The sequence below is a fragment of the Sander lucioperca genome, chromosome 3 (genome assembly GCF_008315115.2).
Source record: "Sander lucioperca isolate FBNREF2018 chromosome 3, SLUC_FBN_1.2, whole genome shotgun sequence".
Lineage (NCBI taxonomy): Eukaryota > Metazoa > Chordata > Actinopteri > Perciformes > Percidae > Sander > Sander lucioperca.
Window position 1 is genome coordinate 15113600 of NC_050175.1, and position 15221 is coordinate 15128820.

The following is a 15221-nucleotide window of genomic DNA, read 5'->3' on the forward strand; positions in this document are numbered from 1 at the left end:
CACAGGCACAACCCTCTAATGGGGATTTTTAGAGCTGGCTACTCAGCTTCAGATCTCTAGGTGCTGGAAAGTGGAAAATTAAGCCCGTGTTTGATATGACTGAGTGATGAAAGCTGAATGATATGGCTATTCATGAAAACAGGGTAACAAGAAGAGAGTAGACAATATACTGTAAAAGATGAGAAGGAGGAAAAACTGAAGAATGGAGGTCACTGAGAAACATTTAGATTAGATACAATTAGATAAACACAATTTAAATAAACTGAAAATTAGATCATAATCATACAAAATAAAAATAAATATAATAAAATGTTGCATAATATGAGTAATGTTTGTGCTTGCCCTTATTTCTGTCCACTCTGTTTTATTGAAAGCATTTCGAGGTGTGCTCACTACAAGAGTACTTTCCAATGCATTGAAATATGAAATCTGGCTAGGAATTGCATCAGAATGATCTGTTTATTTATTGAAACTGGGTTAGTTTTCATAAAAAAACGGTAAAGAGCCAAAATCATTAGCCTCACAAAAAGAGGAGAGGAGAGGAGAGGAGAGGAGAGGAGAGGAGAGGAGAGGAGAGGAGAGAAAGGTTGTGACGTTGTTGTAATTCAGTGTAGGTCTCCTTTTATTGACTACACACACCTGATACTCCCCAAGCTCATGAAGCTCCATGTGAGCTCCATGTTTACTTAGCATACACACTCCACTACTTACAGACTTGTGCGTATGTGTGTTCTTATCTATAAGTTATGAGCTTATTCAGTCAAGGCAGTAACATACTTTCAAGAAAATCCCGGTTAACAAAGCCAGACTAGTTCATGACATGTGTGCAATATTCCTGTGTGCATGTGTATTGGCTCAGAGTAGTTTGGGTGGGGGTGTGGAATGTATACTTTTAAGTATTTGTGTAGTATTACTTTACCTTTCGGACATTAATCCAGTAGCCTATGATGCGATCCGTGGCCTCAGGATCTTTCTGGGTCCACTGTAGGTTGTAGGAATAGTTGTTTCCTTTTAGAATTCGCACTGGGTTGGGTGTGTCAAAGTAGAACTCAGCATTGTAGGGTTGTGCTGTGGGATAGAGAGCAAAATGTCACAGGTAAATGATACTGAAAATGACATAACTGCTCCATGACTATACGATGACAGTAGAACAGTAGATAGATGAAGATATAGATAAATTAGTTGCCACAAATAGATAATAAGGCATTGATTCATGTTCACTCACCAGAGACATTAAATGTGCATGTTGATGTCCCTGCACTATTGCTGACTCGGCACTCATAAGAGCCGTTGTTGGTGGGTTCCAGCTTAAACTTTAGCTCAGGCGTCTCCTTCAGGTCTGGCATGGGCATGCGGATGAAGTCGCCATTACGGAACCAGCGGATGTCTGTTAGGCGTGGCGGGTTTGTCCGCATGACCGTACACCTCAGGGTCACCATCTGATAGTTCCTAGAACGTGCATCCTGGAAGACTGGGTCCAGTATGGGAGGATCTGCGGAGACAACAGATTTGAGTTTTAGTCCATTTAAAATATTTGTTAATTTCAGTTTTTAGACATTGTTTAGCCTGCCATGTCAATTAATATAATGTTCCGAGGTGAAGAAGCAAAACCATGTCATTTGTAACTGGTTTCACATAATCAATTTCTACTTAAAAATCACAATCACTTTTTCACATGCCCATATACACTGACTGCTCAAAATATTTGGGACACTTGCTTTGCGATAAAGTATAGTGATGAGGTGTATCCGTGTCAAACCCATTATTCCTAATGGTTTTACATTTTAAAATCTATTTCCATCATAAAGGGGGAGATGGAGATAAACTGAAGCAGAAGAGTTTGAGATGGATAATCCAGTTTAGAGATGTGGACAATGCAAAATGGACTGCAACGGTGTGCATACATCACCATCACCCATGTCTAATTTTCCCCTGCATTATCCTTTTGTGCTCTGCGGTGTAAATGCCCTCACAGTATCAGTTTTGACAAATAATCTGACACAAAGCAACTGTTACTGACACAGGGGATCAGGTATTTTTATGAGGCACAGTCCCATCCCTGCTGCTAAACTATCCTAACCAGCTGTAATTAACCTGTCAGCAGGAATGTGTGGCTCTGCGGTTAATGACTGACTAGCTGTTGTTGCCCTGGGGTCAGCCAGGACACAAGACAGCCAAATGACTCTGCCACAAATCACCAGCCAGCTAGTTCACCCCTGGCTAATCATGTAGATAATATACGAGATGCTAATGGTGGTATTGCTGTACTAACAGTGATGAGATCTGGCATTAAGGCCCCTAGAGGTGAAGCAGCATGACTAGAGTCCCTTATGAATCAAGTTTATCAGGCACAGATGTGTAATTATAGTCTAATCTGTGTTATGCCTGTAATTTAGACAAAGAAGTCCAGGAATGAGCTACAAGGAGGAGAGAAGGAAACAGAGAAAGATAGAAAGATAACGTAAGTAGTAGGGGAGAAGACTGAAATTCAGTGACTGTGAATACAATTTTAACCATCCAGTAATATAAGTAATAATAGAAAGACATTTAGAGAGTAATGACATCACAGTGATCTGATGACAAATTATTTTGATGTTTAACAACTGATAGAGGAGGTGTCTATGAAATCCTGGTCTGAACATGATTTCTTTAAACATAAAACCTACATCTTTAACTTTAACAACTATGAGAATGTGTTATGGCCATTGCTTAAAATAATTGTATTATTGCTTTTAAATGTTTCATCGCCTTTATTTTATTTTGTACTATATGCATCTCATCTTTTTTTTTATTTGATTAGTCTCAAATTATTTTATTGTTCACCTTTGTTTTACATTATGAGCTTGTCAGTCATCTTTTAAGCCCTTTGAATTGCATTAAGCTGTATAAGAGATGCTGTACAAATAAAGGTTTAATTGATTGATGCTCATACTTTCTATCATTTTAGGAGACAACAACACTGTATGGCTTCCACATAAAAGTAAATAACCCTAAAGATACTACCTAGTTAACACTGCTGATATTGAATCTTCTTTTGAAATCTAAAGCTCATCTATTCTCTCGTAGGTAAAGCTTTTTACTGTTTATTCTTTTGCTATAGATACAGGTATACACAGACATACCAAATCCTTGTGTGGCATCACAATTTACCATTCTGTGCTTGCTCTCCAGTCAGAGGAACATGAGTAAGCTCCTGCATGCTAAAAAGACTGGAAACCACCATAACTTCTGTGTTGTTTATAGTCCCATTATGTGGATGCAGCATACAGCTTCCCACTTTGTTATATGTAAATGTATGTATTAAATTCATTCATTTAATTCTCTGTGTCCAGTCAATATTATGTCTTTTGACCTCTTGAAATGAATGTGTTGCCTACATTTCCTGCAGCCACAACAGAACCAGGGGTTTGGAGCTGAGGAATTGGTGAGTGGTCAAAGGTCACACTACAATCCTATGGACTGATTAGTGTATGGTCACATACCCTGCTCCTGCTTATAGACACACATATGCATACTGATGGCTATCTGACTTTGGAAACAGGTGGCAAGGGTAAAGAAAAGCAGGGAGCTTGACTGTGGAGCGATGGTGATAGAGGTAGGGAGGAGGGAGGGAGGTGTGTTGTGAGCTGGTTTGTGAGCAGTTTATAAATCATTCGATCCCCAGTAGAATGTGGTAGACAAGTTATTACAATCCCCTTACCTGACCTTAAGTATTCATTTCAACAATTATACAAGTTTCTTACCACTACTCACTTTTTGAAGTCGTGGGGCTACTTCAATTTCTAACCCAACTTTTCAAATTCTGTGAAGCATTGTTTTCGCATTTATTTGCTACTCATTTGGGACTCACAGCACCCCACTGCAATGTTTCATAGTCAGAAAACCATAATCCATGTAAACACACCATCGCTATCTGTCTTATCGAATGCAAAATAGATTCCATCCGGGAATGCAACACTGACCAAGCTAAACATTTACAGTACGCAAAAGAGAAAATCAATTTACATAAGACTGAGCGAGGGAGGAGGTGGGAGGGAGTAAGGTGGAATGAAGGGAGAGAGAAACAGCTCTTAAAGAAGAAGACAATGAGGAAGACAAATGATAGGGAAAGTGTGGTGTGAAAGTGAGAGAAGTCCATGATTGAGTATGGGAGGTGGGGAGAGAATGAGAGAATGCAGGATGCAGAAAGGGAATGACAAGACAGAGAGAGGTCCTCTCTCATGGCCAGCAGTTAGCTGATTGATGATGATGAGAATGGCAATAAGGGAGAACAGCCACCTCTCTTGGAGGGAAAGTGGGCAAGTAAAGAAGGGGAACAAGGCGAAAAGAGGAAGTGGGAGAGGCAATGGTGGCAAGAATCTGCGTATCCTCTTACTTATATCTGCCATAAAAAAATGATGGCATCCTTCCCTCACATTGATCACCAGTGCTAAATGAAAGGAGGCAAAATGAACCTCATAAAATATAAAAAAACTAGGTAAATCTGAGCAGGGCATAGCGAGGGGCAGTCAGAGAAAAAGGAAAGATCTGTTTTTGCATACTTTTGTTGGCTGTACAGCAATATCTCCTCATTTATAGTGTTTCTCCATCTGCCAATCTGTTTCGCTCTTTTTCCATTTTCCATCTTTCTAAACTCCCAATCACACAATTTTTTTTAGCACCTCGCAAGACCTAACCCTGTTTCAAGCTCTCTCTTATACCTGTTTCTCGCTCTCTTGGTCCTGGTCATGTATTTGTCTCATCTCTCTATCTGTGTTTTTTCTCTGTCCAGAGTGGGGTGGCCACCTGGTCCATTAATCAGACTTGGCCAGTGTGGACAGTAGAGCTCACAGTGTTGCCCTTCCGCCCCGCCTGCATTAGCAAGCCTGTAAATCCTTCTTGGAGAGGAGAGGAGAGGAGAGGAGAGGAGAGGAGAGTGATCTTTTTTTATCCTAACAGGCCCAGAATTCTCAGACACACAACACATACAGTTGTTTCTGCTTTTAAGCAAATATTTTTTACACTTACACTGCACATTGAGTTGGACCTGTGCTTCTCTGCGTTTGATGTTCAGCCCGTTGTATGGAGCAGTCTGGCACCGGTACAGCCCCATCATGTCCCGGCTGACGCTCTTGAGTCTCAGGCGGCCATCGGGTGTCTCCATCGTGGTCGTCCCTGATGGCATTAGCAGATCCTTTTCTGTCCGTGACCACAGTATGGGTGGACGTGGTTTGCCATCCACCACCAAGCACACCAGCTCAACGTTTCCTCCCTCTCGCACACTGACCACCTGACCTCCGGGTGGAACCGACAACACTGGAGGAGAGACTGGAGGGAAAGAAAGGGGCAAAGAAAGAGGGGGAGGAATAGTAAGAAAAGGTTTTATTTTTTTACCTCTACATATATAAAAACAAACAAAAAATAATGTATTTGAAAAGTGAGACATTCTTTATGATGATACAAAAAGTTTTCATTACAATAGTCACTACATAAAAAGTAAAAAAGTAAAATCTCATATATTGTAACTTGTAAGTATCTACTACAACATTATACTGTCTAGGCAAGTATAATTTAATTTCAGAATGAACAATATATAAAATAGACAAGTACAAAGGAATGGAAAAGAAGGGTTATATGTTGTTATATAATAAGTCTGGAGGAGGACATGACTTAAAGATTACAGATGGGAGATACAGAGAAACTGGATAACAGAGACAGACGGAGAATAAAAAGGTATGAAATAAATTGACATTTACAGGGCTAATTTCATTGGACAATCACAGTTTCTATGCAACATAGGAACAATAAAAAAGATTACTGCTTAGTAATTAAGTGCTAACATTATGGTTAACCACACATGAGAATGCACACACGAACACATAGAGACACAAAGTCCTAAAACAACTTGACAGTGACTGTGTGTTCAGGATAAAGTCATCTTGAATAATGAATTCCCAGTCTTTGATCTCAAACATGCCTTGATTGGCATATTTGTTTCTTAAACTATCAACATCTGACTAACCTAGTAGTACACAATTGAGTGATGCTACTGATCAGCAGCTATGCATGCATTTATGTACAGCCCATTGATACATTTGGATTTCTCATTGCTTGTGGTTTGAATATAGAGAAATGTATTGGCCCATTAAAGGATTTTGAATAAGCTATTTCACTCTAGCGGACAGATGCTTAGAAAGTCATCGAAATTTGTCTCAGTCTGACAGAGATAGGCCTAAAAAAAGAAAAAGAAAAGGAAAACCTCACCACTGTTCTGAGAGATGTTGACATCCACACGGAGCTCTGGCACCCTGCTGCCTGGGAAGTTCGCCACACAGCTGTAGGTAGCCAAGTCTCTGAACTTCATGTCCACAATCTCCAAGCTACTGGTGCCGGGTGCCATGTCTGGGTCACTGCGCAGCAAGATCAGGCTATCCGAGTTGAAGACAGGTGCACCGTTCTTGTACCAGGTGTAGTTGACCTTGTCCTGCGGGGTGGCATCAACGTGACACGACAGCTTGAGGTCCCGACCCATCTGGATGGTCTCGCTGTCCTTGTTGGAGTCTGGTGTAATCTGGAAGGTCAGGTTGCCCATTGCTGTGTATGGTGGTAGCAGGGTGAAGAAGAAGAGAGAAGAAAGGGTTAAATAGAGGGTCCAGTGTCAAGTTGGCTGTGGTGCAGTCTTGAAAACAATTAATATGGGAGGGACTATTTTAAACGCTTACTAAGAAATGAAGGATTAATAAGAAGAATTTGTGATATTTTCTTCTAACGTACATACACCTAATCTCTATAATCTTTCACTTTCAGTCTGAATGATATTTTATGATGTGAAGCACCTCACATTCACTCACGAACTCACTCAATTTACATTTAGCAGGTTCTACAAGAGGCCATTGCTAGCAGTGGAGTAGCTATTGTTTGTATATACAGTAGTCAGGATATTATATTATATTATATAAATAGCAGAAATGTGTGCCTTTGTAAAATGTGTCTACAACTATATAAAAAATAATCTCCTGTCTGTTTTGCTGCCATGGCAAAAACTCTGATACACAAAAGATAGAAAACTGTTTCGCCACATCCAAATACAGAAATGAACGGGTAACTCTTGCACCAAAAAGTCCACACTGAGAAGGTGGTGAACTTAAAAATGTGTTTATTAGTGAAATTGATGACTGATTACTGTGAATTATTTAAGAGTGGTGCTTGGTATTGATGAAAATATGTGTCATCGTAATGTATGTGTTTATTAATCTATTACCCTCTATGTAACCTTTTTATTAGGATATTATTTTCTGCAACACATATTTATATCATGCCAATAAATTAGTATTAATTAAATGAAATTTAAATTTGATAAAAGAGATTGTAAATAGGTTTTAGGAATTACATTAAAAATACAGAATTGATATAGTAGTGAGGGTGAGTGATAGAGAGAGAGAGAAAAAAAGAAATTAAAAGAAAAAAAATGTAATGGAGGAAGGGTAAGATGGCTAATGCAGAACAGTAGATGAGTTTGCGACATAGCGCGTGAGGAATAAAGAGGGGGCACTACGACAAAAAGAAACCAAAGGGAAAAGGAATATGAAGAAGAAAGAAAGAGAGAGGGAGGAAGAAGCAAATTGTGAAGGAGGAAGATACAAAAGGAGACAGATACAGAATAAAATAACAGGAGGATAAGGGGTGGGGGGGCAAAATCAAGGACAAAGAGTTAATCTCACATTGTCACATTTAATTTTCAGTTTCAAAGGCTACGTTTCCTCAACAGATTTCCATGTTGAATGCAAAACAGCTCTCTGTTTCCCCACTAACGAGAGAGACAGGCGAGAGGAGGAGAGGAGAGCTTGATTTAAAATTGTTAACAAGATGCTTGAGTAGAGCCATGGATATGAAGCAGTGACCATATGTTTAACATGATCCTGCAACCTTTGTAAGTGTGGGGACAATGTTGTGTGTGCACAGGAAGCTTGTGGCTGTGTGTGCATTTATATACCTGTGTCGCCTGCCTACCTGCAGACTTCTATCTGCACTCACTGAACATGAGTGTGTGTGTGTGTGTGTGTGTGTGTGTGTGTGTGTGTGTGTGTGTGTGTGTGTGTGTGTGTGTGTGTGTGTGTGTGTGTCTCATTCCCCGACTTGCCACCTGTGCTGGTGTGACGATGCGTTGAGGCCCATTAAGCTAACAGGAGAAACCCATCCAGCATACGTTTTCTACAGTGTTAACTAACAGAAGAGACTGTCGCTAATTGCTTCTTCTCCAGTCTAACTAATTGGAGTGAATAAAGATGATTAAAGGGACTAAAAATAGCCAGAGGGGAGGGAGAATGGAAGGCTTCTGTTTAAATGGCAGTGGAATTACAAAAAGAGTGATACTTAACCCGCCTATTCTGACAAGATCTTAAATCAGCTCTTTCTAACGATGGATCAACTGCTCATATGTCACACACCGCACAGACACATACAGTACACACATATATGAATATGTTTGCACACACATTCACACATTACAGCAGATGAATAAAGCTAGCAAGGACTGGACAGATGGCACTTTTCATTTTAAGTAAGGGAAATCATCTTAGCTTTAAATACTTGACTGAAATAGGCATGGACTAAGGTGATGAAAAATGAAAAATACAGTTTGTTTGACCAAATATTCTCAGGATAAGAAGATATTTATCAGTGTGTTTTGTGATTTTTTTTGATGTGTGTGTGTGTGTGTTTGCTTTGTCAAAAATAATTAAAACAAATCTCAAAGGGAAAGAAAAAAACATATGCCCCCCCAAACACGTGTTACTTACTCCTGACAACGAGATTGGCGTTTTTGCGTGCAGGGTTGCCCACATTGTTGACAGCTGTGCAGTTGTAGAAACCTGCGTCAGCCGGTGTGACGGCCCGCAAAATCAGCGTTGGCCCTCGAACTTGCGCACTGAGGGGAAGGGGGCTGGGGTAACGCGACCACGTCACAGTAGGGAGAGGAAAACCTGCCGTAACCTCACAGGTTAAGAGCACATCCTGCCCGGGATCCACCACCACCGTGTCGTTCACTGACAGTCGGATCATTGGGGGAGCTGAAGGGGGGAGACACAGGGGAGGAGGAGAAAAGATTATTGGAAGAGCAAAACATTTTCTCTGTGGTTACATGGAACCGAAACAAGTTGTTCGTCTTGTGCTTTGCAACTGTTGTACAAGATTGGTGGTTTAGTGGGATTGCAGGATGGTTACAGGAGTATGCATGTAAGTGATGACATTATTTAAAAGTGAGAATAGGAGTATGTATCTGTTATGTTGATGTGTGCATTTGCATGCGTGCATATACGTAACACAATTTCCCTACTAACTTCTTGAATTTCAGGTTCTGCACCTCAAAAGCAATTTTTTATAAATTTAAAAATGTTAATACCACAACCGTTTTTCTATTTTATCAGCAAGTTACTGTACATGCTTTACTTTCAACCCTTGCTTTAAGTAAAAATATGAAAAACTGTGGTTCCTGAGGACCAGCCATATAGCAGTGTACATTAAATGAATCTTGAGCAGCAATGAACTCCCAAATGCTCAGAACCACTTATGGATATTTCAAGGGAGGGAAATAATGCTTGCTAGAGGATCACCACTTAAATCCCAAGACTCACAGGCAAAACGGACATCTAACCAAATCAGCAAACAACAGCCTTTTATACATTTGTTCTGACTGCTAATACGATATAGTGTGTGAATATGTGTACATATGTGCCTGAGTGTATTTGTTTCTCACATGGTGTGTGTGTGTGTGTGTGTGTGTGTGTGTGTGTGTGTGTGTGTGTGTGTGTGTGTGTGTGTGTGTGCCTGTGAGCCATTGTGCATTAATGTGAGGGTGTTTGAATTTCCAGCCTTTTCTCAGTAAACACTAATCTGTAAACCAGTAAATCAGTAAAATTCTATGACTGACCTAACAGGAAAAGTACAGTACATGATGACCCAAAATGCAACTGCAGAGAGGGGGGGGGGGGGGGAGAAATCCTGTTGCAAGACAGAGATTGATTGGACCCCAGCAGTTTCAAAACACAAAAAATGGCAGAGCAGTGGGAGCAAGGGACACACACACTACATGTTACAGTGCTGAACAACTTACAAGGAAGGAGAAAAAAAAGACAGGACTGAAGCAGGAGAGGGGGAAAGGGCCAAAAGACACAAAAAAAGGATAAATCATCTAAGAGGAGGTTCAGAGAGAAGGAGGAAAGAGAAACACACATAGTGATAGTGAAACCAGAACGTGTAAACACACACATACACACACACACACACACACACACACACACACACACACACACTCACACACACACACACACACACACACACACACACACATACACACACACACACACACACACACACACACACACACACACACACACACACACACACACACACCTTGATAACTAAATGGCATCATGTGCAGTTTTAAGCTTTTAGTTTTACTTTAAAATCACCAACAGGAACGGATAGAGTTGTCAGGAAATAACAGCTAATACCATCTGATGGCTCAGTTGCATCTCGTCTCTCGAGATGGCCTGGACTCTTGTTGATCATGGGAAATTTCAAGCAGAATGGACAATGTACACTTTCTCGTTCATCCCTAAACACTCAAAAATGGCCGTTTGATGATGTTGGGAAGTTGCGTGGAATTATGGGAGTTTTTATTGCTAAACACTATCGTTGATTAGAATGCATCTGTTCATGGACAAGTTTACCCATTCCAGTTTATTCACCTTACGTTTAGTAATGTTTATTCATGTCATTCTAATAAAAAACTGCAGTTTCCCCAACATAATTATGTTTTTCTTGATTCAACCTGTATTGGCAGCTAGCTGACCAGTTAGCTAGTGAGCCAGCAAGCTAACATTAGTGGCTAACGTTAGCAGGTTTTAGCTGCTGGCTAATGATTAGCCAGCAGCTAAAACCACACTATCACAGTATATTTCACATGCCAATGTCACCTTTTGGATTTTATCGTGTGGACGGGGCTTGTTGTAACCATAGACTGTATATAAGAATGGACCAACAGATCCCGTTGCTCTGGACGGAGACCAGTGAAGGCCGTTAGAAGCACTTTTCCGGTGAGCGCTGAGCTTTACTGCGCAGCCTCCAACTGAGAGAGATGACGTAAATGTGCCGTGAGCAACGTGTCTGAAAGTTGTAAGTCTTCTGGTAGCTGTGCCAAGAGAAATCTCAATCATTCCAAATCTTGCAGACACGGAGAGCGTAGGTATATGTAAGGAGATAACATAGGCACAGGCTAATTATTGCTAACTAAAATGCTAGTTAACATTAGTAATTACACTTAAACAACTAATGTGAGACGAAACTGCCTGCGCGCTTCTCCTGTACTATATGGTAATTTCTCTACTATGTGACAGTAAGTCGCGTGGTTATGACACAATCGTTAGCCTATTTTTATAAAAACGTCTGCTACGGAGCCATAACGTGAGGTACAAGGTAATGGAGCCTTTTATACATTGTCGTGTTTCTTTAGAAATAAACAATGGACAAATAAAGTCTTTAAAATCAGAATAATCAGATGTAAAGTTATTCGCTGTCAAAGTGGCGCCAAAATGAATGGCAGTCAATGGAATGCTAACGGGGGGTGATCGCTTTGTAGCATTAAAATGGCGCCATAGGAGGTTCGCGGTCCGAGGAGAAGCTTACCCCCTTGGTTGTAACGCTAGTTAGCTAGCTACTCAACGAGGCTGAGAGACGGGTGTGGGTGGGGATTGCAGGTGGAATCTCCGCGACGATTGCTGTTGTCAGAAGCATGAGAACATCTCCCAGCTGCCAGATCTCCCCCTTTACTTTTCTATAATCTCAACTATTCATTTTGTTGCTTAACCCACCTTTTGTCGGGTTAATTTAGCTAGCTAACTGTAAAGACAGCTAAACGCGAAGGGGGGAGAAATTCGGCAGAGAGGAGATTTACGGTACAAACACCGGTAACGCTAACGGAGACGTAGCTAGCTAACATTATGGATCACCGATGTTGTGACTAGGATGCCTGGGTCTGCTATTTTCTGTTTCCCGACGCTTCATTAAACTGCTGTTAACGTCGTAAGCACCCGGCACTGGCTGGGGCTAACGATAACTAGCTATTGCTACATGTCCTGGCTGTGTTGTCAGCTATCATCCCGAATGAAGTCTCTTTGTGCCGGGGAGTGAGACAGACAGAGCGGGGTGTGCTAGCTGGCTAAATTAGCATTAGATTAATCGTCTATCTATACAGCTAACGTTAACGTTACTAGTGAACTTATTCATAGGTTAGCGCAGTGCTGCTTTTATCCATGGTCAAAACAATCATACTACTAATAACTTTATGAGCGTGATGAACGATGTTGTAACCCTATAATGTTATCCACCAAGCATTAGCTAGCATTAATGTTAGCTACTTGTCAACCAGCACATACATTGTAGTAACATTAAGATAGATTAATATTGATGATGTATCAATAAATAAGGTTTCTGCTGTATTACTGTGTTGCAAAGTGGCATGTAATTAATCACAAAATGATGCCTTTTGGCAGAAAAAGCAGTATTACAAGTATTTTTTTCTGTGACATTGTATGATTTACAATTACTCTCAAACATAGCATCTGGGTGCCCGTGTTTTGACGGAAGTTACGAGTAACTAGATGGTGAAAGGTTATATGACGCCACTGACGGGCGACTAAATGAAACGTGACGTGTCTGAAAATAAAATAACAGATTTCTCTGGGTTTGCCATTTGGTGGAAACATTTGGGATAGTGTAACTACACAACTCAAAAAAATATATAACATAGGTATGGTCATTTTTAGATATTTTAATGCAGAAAAGTTACATATTGTACCTTTCAAGGTGTTGAAAATGCACACACCAAATTTGAAGTCCATTGGATTAAATCTGTAGGAGGAGTTCGTTAAAGTATAGCACCTTGACTTTAGGCCTACTTCATGTTGCCACTAGGGGGCGATATGACTTTGAGCGAATATCGGCCTGTAGATGTCGTCAGAGTTGAACTCTTATGAATCCTGAAAAGTTTCGAGCCAACTGGACAATGTACACTCAAGTTACACCCACTTCCTGTTTCAATGGCGAAAAGCACGACATGGCCACCCTGCCACAGCCAGGCCTCATGACCAAAAATGTTTCTTTTAATAACATTCATCTTTAAGGTCTTAAGATGGCACAGACCAAATTTGAAGTCGATCGGATGAAATCTCTAGGAGGAGTTTGTTAAAGTATGACGTGGAAATGGCCAAAAACACATTAATTTCATACAATCAATTCAAAATGGCCGACTTCCTGTTGGGTTTAGGGCATTGCTCCAATGAGCTTTTTTGTTTGTATTTACGTGATACATATGTGTACCAGATTTCGTAACTCTACGTGAAACGTACTGCAGGGGCTCAATTTTTAAAGTGTTGTGGGGGCGCTAGTGAGCCATTTTTGCATGCCTATTTACCAAACCATTAAAATATAAAATTTGTCATCAGGCCTGATGCGACCGCAAATTTTGGTGAGTTTTTGAGTATGGGAAGGTCCCCAAAAAGGCGATTCATTGCACATAATAATAATTCCTTCAGTTTCAATAGGGCCTTCGCCCTGGTCGGCGCTCGGGCCCTAATACGTAATACATTTTATGTGGCAATGACAAAGACAAAACACGACCGAACAGGAGACATATGTGATGCCAGTTAAAACAATACTGTTGTTGGGAAACGGTGCATGGTAAAAAAAGTTATAGTGAGTAAGCCAGTTTAAACAGGTGGGTTTTGAGGTGGGATTTGAATTACCGTATGTTATGGTGTCAGACTGACTGCCTGGGAGCTGTGCAGCTGAAATACCTCGCACCCATGGTGCTAAGGTGTGCGGTGGGGATGGTTAGGAGACCAGCAGAGGAGGAGCGCAGAGAGCGGTAGGGAGTGTAATCCTGGAGGAGGTCAGAGATGTAGGTTGGGGCTAGTTTGTGAAGTTTTTTATAATCAATCCGGTATTGAACAGGGAGCCAGTGTAGTTGAATGAGAACGGGGGTGATGTGGTCAGAAGATTTTGTGCGGGTAATGATCTGGGCAGTAGAGTTCTGAATGATTTAAAGCCTGATAAGAAGTTTACCCTGCTTCTGATTTTAAGGGTACTACAACACATGTTATTGTGAGGCAACACTTTTTGGTTTTAGTTTTGGAATGTTTTACATTGTACGCGTGTGGGTTAAGGGATAGGGGGGCTGAAAAAAAAAGAAAAGAAAGTGCTAAATCTGTGATGTGTATTGTTAAACTTGTGCCTTTCTCAATAAAAAACAGATAAAAAAAAAAAAAAAGAAAGCAGTCTGGGTGATGTTACATCATTGGTTTATAAACACAGACTCCAACTTTGCTTCTCTACAGAATGTGTTAACGTTAACCTCTTTCAGCTTGTTTGAGTTTCTGTCACATATAGACCTATTGGTAGGGTTCAACTCATTTCCGTTTGTCGTTTCCAGAAAACAAGCACCGATTAAAAACCACATGCGGAGAACTAAACCGCAGATAGTCAAAATTAGCACATAGATTAGCGCAGTAGCGGAGTGGCAATTGGGAGCGTCGGGACCCCGGTGGGACGGTAGTGTTTCGAAGCCGCGAGGGCCGGTCTGAAAATAGTTATACATTGCAAGTTCTTAGCAACGCCGCTGGTCAAACTGTGCAGCCTCTGCTCAACCCGTACGGCGGGCTACAGTAGCCTCTTATTTCAATACAAACACAGGCTAATCAGAAAGCACTAACAAAGTGCAGGTCACAACCATGTCTAGGATTTTCAGAAATATAGGGGGATCAGTGGCCCCTCCCCAAATGGCATAGCCCTGGTCGGCCTATGACGTAAAGCCATCGAACACCTCTTTTTTTCTCGTCACATTTGGAAGTCGATCGTTAACGTTAACAGACAGTGTGTGTGAGTCTAATGATGGAAAGCAAAAAAAGAAAAGGGAAAGGTGGCGCAGAGAAGGTCAGACTCAAAAGAAAAAAAAGGGATCGTGTTGCTGTGCTGTGTGTTGTTCATTCATTCACCGGACCCCCCCCACGAGGGCCGGTGGTCTACGAAAGTGTTAGCTATCGAGTAGCTAAATCTCCAGGTGTTGGGGAAAACCAAACTAAAGCTAGCTTAAAGGCAGAAGGAGAAGAATTTGTCAGTGGCGGTTCGTAACATGCAAGGTTAGCCCCTCCTCCCCACCCCAACAAGGGTTACGGTGCTCGCCAGCG

General features: G+C 41.1%; 1 protein-coding gene across 3 annotated transcripts in view; it reads right to left on the reverse strand.

Annotated features, from left to right (window-relative positions):
• Positions 1-15221, reverse strand: part of LOC116060611 (MAM domain-containing glycosylphosphatidylinositol anchor protein 1) — a 195929-nt gene that overhangs the window by 49563 nt on the left and 131145 nt on the right. For all 3 annotated transcript variants that reach the window (XM_031314277.2, XM_035999345.1, XM_031314276.2), the window contains 5 exons: positions 8778-9047; positions 6244-6573; positions 5008-5307; positions 1226-1492; positions 920-1068 (listed from right to left, as the gene is read on the reverse strand). In XM_031314277.2, the coding sequence (XP_031170137.1) occupies positions 920-1068; positions 1226-1492; positions 5008-5307; positions 6244-6573; positions 8778-9047 (1316 nt within the window). The remainder of the gene's footprint in view (positions 1-919; positions 1069-1225; positions 1493-5007; positions 5308-6243; positions 6574-8777; positions 9048-15221) is intronic.